This window comes from Babylonia areolata, chromosome 11 (assembly GCF_041734735.1).
Source record: "Babylonia areolata isolate BAREFJ2019XMU chromosome 11, ASM4173473v1, whole genome shotgun sequence".
In the NCBI taxonomy this organism is placed as follows: Eukaryota; Metazoa; Mollusca; class Gastropoda; order Neogastropoda; family Buccinidae; genus Babylonia; species Babylonia areolata.
In genome coordinates this window covers 29,098,379-29,107,057 of record NC_134886.1, presented here as the reverse complement: position 1 = coordinate 29,107,057, position 8,679 = coordinate 29,098,379, and the positions used below count along the sequence as shown (strand labels likewise).

Below are 8,679 nucleotides of genomic sequence, written 5' to 3'. Positions count from 1 at the left end.
TTAACTGCTACAACTGTGGCAGATGGAGAGAGAGAGAGAGAGAGAGACAGGCACACACACACACACACACACACACACACACACACACACACAGAGAGAGAGAGAGAGAGAGGAAGTCATAGACAAAATCAGAGACAGATCGGAGATAGAGAAAGAGACAGAGACACAGAGAGACATAAGAAGAGAACTTCTGACGAAACCGTCTGAACTAACAAAGTAGATCTGCACTGATGCGTACAGAGAGAGAGAGGGAGAGGGTGGGTGGGGAGAGAGAGATGAGGCGATATAGACAGACGGACGGACATACAGACAGAGAGAGACAACGGTAGAAACAGAGACAGACTCCAGAGACAGAAATCGCCCAGGTGCAAATTTGGCGGCGGGGTTTAAATTCTGGTCTGTCATAGACTCTGGGTGATCGCCGACTCGGACGGAGCCGTTGAGGCTGATTGGTTTTTAGTTGATCTGAGCCAGGCTGCAGCGGGCTAGGTGGCTTTCAGGCCGGGTGTGTGGGGGGTGACTTGTGAGGTCTGTGCCAGCAGGAGCTGATCTGAAGGTCTAGTTTTACTGCATTGCCACCTGTGACAGTGCATGGTTTCTGCTCGGCGACACTGAGGCCTACCTGAGTCTTGGTCATGTGAGTATCACTGGGTTCCGCACGTTCGTTCCATGTCACAGTCCTTGCTCGTTTGATGTTTTCGTTCGTTCATTCATTCATTCATTTCTACCCAGTCTGGTTGTATGAGTATCGGTTGCGCCGTGCGTTCTGCGTCCATGCTCAACAGATGTTTTAGTTCGTTCTTTTACTCGTTTATCCATTCACTAATTTTTCTTTCTGTTTCTTCTTATTCTTGTTCTTGTTCTTCTTCATCTCATGGATTGCAACTTTTTATTTGCTCATGAAACCGTTATTCCGCATAACTTGGCAGCCATTCTCCCTATATACATACGTGGGTGGATGCATACTGGGTTCAGTTCGCACCATCACTTCAGAGATTGCAGGACATAATAATGCGACAGTTGAATCGACAGTTTGACACCCCGCCCACCCTCACACACACACACTCTCTCTCTAACTTCCCCTTTCATCTCTCTCTCTTTCTCTCCAGGGGCTCTTTCACATTATTATAAAACTCTGTTTCCTCTTGTCTCAAATATGCGAAATATTGTATATGCATATTATTGACGCTTTGAATAATATATAAGAAGAATGGTTGGTAAAGGTTATTTTCTATCCCTGCACCCCTCCGCCCTAACAAAATTGATAGTGACTGACATGTAAAGTGTGCCAGTTTAGAGATGAAGAATAGCTTTTGTATAAAAAAAAAAAAAAATGTGTTCTTAATTTTCTTTTCGAATGCGCTTTGCCGTTTATGTACTGGGTGCCTTGTTTTGTATGAAAGCTAATTGTGAAAGACCAGTCTCTTTACTTTGGTGTAATGTCATGTAAGTTTCGTAATGTATGTTTTCTCTTATGTGTGATATTCCTCTTGTATTCATGTATTCTGTCAAAACAACAACATACAACAACAACAAAAAAAACCCACCCAAACAACAACAACAAAGTTCGTATCATCACATGGACTGTGGTATATCGACTCACGTGCGCCAGACGCACGCACGGAAGGCTCGTGCAACATGTGTGTACAAATGTTGACCCGGATGACTAGACATTGAATTCTTAACCCAAAAGATAGAGCATATGGCTGGGGTTCAAATCACGAACATCACAGATCCACGGGACAGAGGTTTTTATTTTATTTTATTTTATTTTATTACGCTCGTTATTCGATTATTCATTATAATAATCATGGATTCATATTCATTTATTCGTTTGTTTTGTTCTCTTGTTCCTTTTTTTTGGTATTTTATTACGCTCATTATTCGATTATTCATTATAATAATCATGGATTCATATTCATTTATTCGTTTGTTTTGTTCTCTTGTTCCTTTTTTTGTATTTTATTACGCTCATTATTCGATTATTCATTATAATAATCATGGATTCATATTCATTTATTCATTTGTTTTGTTCTCTTGTTCCTTTGCTCAATATAGATAAGTGTCATTTATTCATTCATTTGTTCGTTCATTTATTCACTTGTTTGTTCAGTATCATAACTATTTTAATTAATCTGTTAATTCATTTATTCGTTCGTTCGTTCATTTGTTCTTTCATCGCTTATATCTTATCCATTTTCTGTTGTTATACCTCTGTTCAAGAGAGAGAGAGAGAGAGAGAGAGTGTGTTCGTTCTTTAGTTTAGCGTCTTTTCAACATCAGTGATATTAGACAATTGTGTGTGTGTGTGTGTGTGTGTGTGTGTGTGTGTGCGCGCGTGCGTGCGTTAAACTTGTCATTCATTCGTTCATTTCTGGTTTCATTATTTGTCGGTTAAACGAAAGTATGTCATGCCACCACTTAACAGTTTTATCCGATTCGTAATTTAAGTTTTATTGCTTGGATGTACAGACATGACGTATTTGTACTATCTTTCCTCCAGTATCATGACTCGATCAGGTCTTTGTTATTGATATATCATAATCCCTCACCCTAACCCGTCAAATAACCAGTGACCCATATAGGCCTTCCCAAGTTCAGACTTATCGCTTTACGAGCCAATGTTCCGTCATTCTATGCGGACCATGTAAGGATTTGTTCCTTAAGGCTCGTCTGTTGTCTGCAGCACAAAGTGTCTATTGTTGAAGACTGTTAACTGATCCATGCAGTGACAGGCAGTGCCCCTCCCTCCCCCCTCTCCCCACCAACCCACCTCCCGAAGATTTGTTTTTGGTTGTTCTGCTCGATTGCTGTTTTTCATTTTATTTTATTTTATTTCATTTTTTAATTATCAAAAACTGAATTGCTCTCGTGATATAGTAAGCATTATATATATATATATATATATATATATATATATATATATATATATATATATATATATATATATATATATAAAGTCACGAGAAATGGTGACGGGTGGAACGCGGTAGCTTATGCAGACTAGTTTATGTATCATGATTATGCTTAGTTCGTGGTTTGTATACGACAGTAGGCTCCCCTTCATACAGGCGAAAGCAAGAACTGAAGTCATCAAAGAGAGAGAGAGAGAGAGAGTGGGTGGATGGGTGGGAGAAAGGCAGGGGAGGGAAGGTTTGAAAAATTAAGACTCAGTCAATACTGACATTTTTCTTTTATATCTCGTTTAGTTTAATTCGGTATTAAACACACTCCGGCACCTCGTGTAGAAAAGGAAAAAGAAGAAGAAGAAGAAGAAAAAAAAAAAGATTTGGCTTATGTTTTTTTTGGTTTATATCTGTTAAAGTAAGCGTACAATTTTGCATGCGTCATTATAGACCGAATCATCTTTGTATTAAACTGTAATCAAACAAGATCAGTAAAATGTGTAATTGACACTTTCTTTCAGACTTGTCATTTTATACTCGGCGCACGTGCTCAACAGAATCGTCATGTCGGCGGTCTCCATAAGCCATTCCCCTCGGTGGATTTCAAACTCACCTCGCCGAAAACCTCCTGCAACAACAACGGTTGCTGCAGCACAACTTGCCCCACCCAACCACGTACAGACTTCTGCCGCCGTGACATCATCGAAACCTGCCGTCCCAAACCTTGATGACGACACGGGAAATGGGGCGGATGGTGGCAGTGCGGAAAAGACGAACGCATGTGGATCCAGAATCTCATTTGCACCTGGCACCAGTTTCCACGATAGAACCCGTCTGAGGTCCCGCGGTGCTTCCACCAAAGTTCCGCCAAAGTTTCATTTTAAACAGATTACGCCAGGAGAAATGGTGAGGCATAGCTGTGTGTCTACTTTTGGGGCCTACTTTGAAATGTGTTAATCAGTTTGTTGTTTGTCACGGTCTTTATAATATATATATATATATATAAATTTTTTAATTGCACACGGCATATGCACCCAGTCACATAATCACCCTCTCTGTCTGCCTCTATTACTCTCTGTCTCTCTCTCTCTCTCTCTCTGTTTGTCTCTGTCACGCACGCACGCACACACATACGCACGCTAGCACGCACGTACACACACACACACACACACACACACACACACACACACATTCCAGCTCATTACATATTGACCTCTCAGAAACTCCCAGCATGGTCTACCGTGACAACATTTTTTTTTCTTCCCATGGATATGGTATTACTGTTCACGAGTTCACCAGGATATCTTATTTCAAGACTCGAAACATAATAAAGGAAGTAATAATGATAATAGTACTGATAGTAATAATGATATATACTTTTTTATGGCGCGATATCCAGTACTTCTGCTGCTCAAAGCGCCTTACATCATTCAGTTGCCGGAATACAAGCATGCACCCCCCATCATCAAAACGCTGCACATAGTCGTGTCGTTAAAATCTTGTTTAGGAAATTGGTTTATATGCATGGTGTCTATGTTTACAGCAATGGAAATTTCTTTGCAGCTTTTACTGATTCATTTGTTTATTTGTGTGTTTATTTATTTGTCTGTTTATTTGTTTTATTTTAATTTATCTATTTAAACAAAAAATAAATTTATTTATTTTCTTGTTTACTTATTTAGTTATTAAGTTTGTTTTTTTTCTTCTCTCTCTCTTTTTAAAATTATCATTCATTCATTTTGCCCATCGCTCCTGGTGGAGCATAGGCCATCGACGACCCCTCGCCATCGCACTCTGTTCTGGGCTGTTCTGGCCATTCCAGTCCAGTTGGTCCCTTGCTGCTTCAGCTCTGCCTCGGTATCTCGCCTCCAGCTGTTGCGAGGCCGGCCTCTCTTCCTCTTTCCCTGCGGGTTCCAGGTCAGGGCTTGGCGTGTGATGCTGGACGCTGGCTTCCTGAGGGTGTGTCCGATCCAGCCCCACTTCCTCCGCAGTATCTGCTTGGCCACTGGTTCCTGTCCCGCTCGCTCCCACAGATCTTCGTTTCGGATCTTCTCCTGCCATCGGATCTTGTAGATGTGCCTCAGACAGGTGTTGAAGAATGTCTGAATCTTCTGCTGCATCGTCTGTGTTGTCCGCCATGTCTCGCATCCGTAGAGCAGAATTGACTTCACATTGGAGTTGAAGATGCGGAGTTTGGTTTTCATACTGATTGCTCTAGATGCCCAGATGTTCTTGAGCATGATGAAAGCTGTTCTTGCCTTGCCGATTCTGGCTGTGACGTCTTGGTCCGTGCCTCCCTGTCGGTCAACCACACTTCCCAAGTAGACGAAAGACTCCACCTCCCTGATGGGCTCACCACCGACTGTGACTGGTGTGTTGGCAGTGGTGTTGATCTTCATCAGCTCGGTCTTCTTCTTGTTGATCTTGAGCCCTGTCCTGGCTGACGTGGTCTCCAGGCGAGTGGTCTTGTCCTGCATCTGGCTGTAGTTGTGTGACAGGAGCGCCAGGTCGTCAGCGAAGTCGAGATCGTCCAGCTGTGTCCAGAGTGTCCACTGTATACCGTTGTTCCTGCCTGTTGTAGTGGTCTTCATGATCCAGTTGATGACCAGGAGGAAGAGGAACGATGACAGCAGGCACCCTTGACGAACTCAGGTCTTCATCTGGAAACTTTAGGACAGCTGGCCTGCGTGGGCAATCCTGCAGCTCATGCCCTGGTAGGTGAACCGGATGAGGGAGATGATCTTCTCTGGGACTCCGTAGTGCCTCAGCAGCTTCCACAGCGTCTCCCTGTCCACACTGTCGAAGGCTTTTAAATTATATATAATCTTATTTGTTTGTTTATTCATTCATTCATTTATTCATTTATTTGTTTACTTACTCATTAATTTTTTTCAACATGTTTAACCTTTCTTTCTCTTTTCCGACTTGTGTCTCAGCCACAGACGCCCAAGCTCCGTTTCAAGCTACCCAAAGCCACCCTGCCCTCCCTCCACTACCTGTCCGTCAGTCAGGAGGACTTCATGGACCCTCGCTACGCCCAGGACATCGTCAAGAACTACGGAATCCCCAAGTACTTCTTCAAGAGCAAGTCCAACCTCCTGGTGTCCCCGAGCAAACCTCTCCTGCAGCAGTATTCAGCAGAGGGTGGCGCTGTGGTTCAAACAGACCTGGGTGCTCCGTCGTCGGAGAACGAAAAACAAAAACTGACCAACGTGACCGCGCCAGCGGGAGGAAAGGAAGTGCCGGATGACGTCAGACCTAAGACTTCCGGGGAGACTTCCGGTGCGGTCCCGCGTTTCTCGAATCGCTTTCAGGTGCTGCATGTGGCCAAGCAGGATGCTGATCTCAGATCCCGAAGCGCCCATTTGAGTGCCAGGGGATTGGGAGCCGGGGGGGATGAGGGATCCCAGACGGGGGTTCTGGCGGTGACTCCCGTGTACAAACCGCTGATCGGGGAGAAGTACACACAGCCACGGTTCTTCCCTCCCATGAACCCTTACCGCAGTCTGCAGCTGGAGAGTGAGGTGACCAAATACGTGGATCACAAGAAACGAGTCGGTTTGGGCAGGTCAGTATAACTTTAGGGGCTATGCTGCCTTATCTGTCTCTGTCAGTGCCTATAATTTCTGTGTTGGTCTCTAGGCGTAGTGCGTGTGTCAGTGCGTGCTTGTGTGTATGTGTGTGTGTGTGTATGTGTTCTTTCTTTAATTTAACGTCTTTTCACTTTAAGTGATATAAGACACGCTCGCGCGCGTGTGTGTATATATACGTGCTCGTGTGTGGTTTTCTTTTGGTTTGTGTGGGTGCGCGCGCGTGTCATTGCCGCCGTGTGTGTTAACTGATCTCGCAATTTTTTTTCTTTTCATGCCATCATTTTCATTTCTTCTTTTCTAACGATACAAGATACAAGAATATTTTTTAAGACGCAGCTAGCTTTAACTCTCTCCATACGAACGGCGAAAGAGACGACGTTAACAGCGTTTCACCCCAATTACCATCATCAAAATATTGCAAGCGGAAGGCTCTTATATTGAAGACGTGAATGTTGACAAAGAATACCACAATTCTGACGACGGAAGCTAAAGGTTGGGTCATTCAGACACCCACTGGACATCCGAGGGGTCTGTGTAGAGGAGAAGAGAGGACTGGCCGTACTGAGTGAGTTAATCAAGCTGTTGATGAATTAATTCCGGCGTAGAGAATGTTGGTTCCTCTGTTCACTCACTTTTGAACACAAGAACGCAACATGAAAACCTATTAGAAAAAACAAAAAGTGATTCAATGAATTCTTCCCTGTCCATTTGCAGGTACGTGCAGTTCACCGAGGCAGAACCCCTTCCCACCTCAGCGGTGTTGAGGGAAGCCACCATGTACGATCTCAACCACGAGGGTCCCGCCGAGCGCCCTCTGGATCAGTTCTTACCTCCCCCTGACCGGAAGCCTTTCATTCGTCAGCGCCCACGTGACCCCAAGCATGATTTTGTTCGCTCCCAAGACGACCGCAGCCTCGTCATCATGTCAAGGGAGAGAAATTCCACAGAAAAGAGAGATGTGGTCAGACAGTAGCCATATATCTTTGCTTTATACGTCTGTGCCAAGGACATTAGCCGGAAACGGTGACCGACATACTGCTGCAGTAGAAGATTTTGAATAAGAACAGGTTTGCTCAGTTTACATTGCTGTTTTGGAGGATATGAGTGTGGTGTGGTGATTTTGTCAACTAGATTTTCTGTAGGATACAAGAAATAAAAGAAAATTTTAAACAACGTGATGCTTGCAGTGAGAAATACCCTCGTATAGTTTTCATCCTGCGAGGAGCGTTTTTCTTTTTCTTCCAAGTCAAGAGCTGAATTTTCTGTTGATGTGGTGAACGTTGATATGGGGTGACATATTCCTTAGTTTTCATGTATCAGTTGTGTAGATGAAGCATAAATCTAATCATCATTCGATCGACAACTGTATTTTCAAAATACACATTACAACAGAAGGGAATTACTACATGATGATAAGTACTGCAAACGAAAGGAGAAATGGTAAGCCATAAAAAAGCAACAAGAAACAAGTGTATGATAGGGGATATAAACAAGTGTCAGCAGCAGAAAAAAAAACAAAGAAAGACTCGAAGAAAAAAAGGGAAGCAAAAAAAAAAGGTCTGGAATAGCGAACAAAAGAGACAAAGAAAAGGACAGTACAGCAAGGAAAGCAGAGGCCGGAGTAGATGTTGAAATGAAAAGATGGGGGCAGAAAAGCTGGTTCGTTAAACAGGGTGGAGTTAGCCTATGCTGTGAAGTGTCAAGTCCAGAATGTGTGTGTGTGTGTGTGTGTGTGTGTGTGTGTGTTGATATGAATACTTCTGTATCCTGTCCTCGGTCAGTGACCAAGCTCTACGCGATTTACAAACACGGAGTCGTCAGTTTTCATAACAGGCTGCCTAGCTGAATGGAGCCGACTGAGAGCGGCCATTAGGCGCTCATCATTCTTTTCCTGTGTGGTTCAGTCATGCAGGCTTCAATCACATACATGCGCGCTCGCACACACACACACACATATAAAAATACACGTGTGCGCGAGCGCGCGCAAACACACACACACACACACACACACACACCATGTACGTCAGTCCAGTAGGGACGATGATCTGATGACAGTCCAGTGATGATAATACTGGACCCACGAACCTCGACCCGTTCTGCAAGCCTTGCAAGGGTCCCGGGGCTACTGCATGTATAACCTACCACGTAAAACAGGGATGGTGTGGTCTGTCGAAGTGTGA

General features: G+C 43.8%; 1 protein-coding gene across 2 annotated transcripts in view; it reads left to right on the top strand.

The window, feature by feature from the left end:
• Positions 1–497: 497 nt before the first annotated feature.
• The window catches only part of LOC143287355 (uncharacterized), an 8,887-nt gene continuing 705 nt past the window's right edge, over positions 498–8,679 (top strand). Inside the window, exons 1-4 of one of the 2 annotated variants that reach the window (XM_076595318.1) lie at positions 498–637; positions 3,464–3,812; positions 5,843–6,474; positions 7,214–8,679. The exon at positions 7,214–8,679 is cut by the window's right edge and continues 705 nt beyond it. In XM_076595318.1, coding sequence (XP_076451433.1) covers positions 3,471–3,812; positions 5,843–6,474; positions 7,214–7,472 — 1,233 coding nt within the window. In that variant the 5' untranslated portion in view covers positions 498–637; positions 3,464–3,470 and the 3' untranslated portion in view covers positions 7,473–8,679. Of the gene's footprint in view, positions 638–3,427; positions 3,813–5,842; positions 6,475–7,213 lie in introns of both variants that reach the window. The other variant, XM_076595317.1, reaches the window with a different exon arrangement.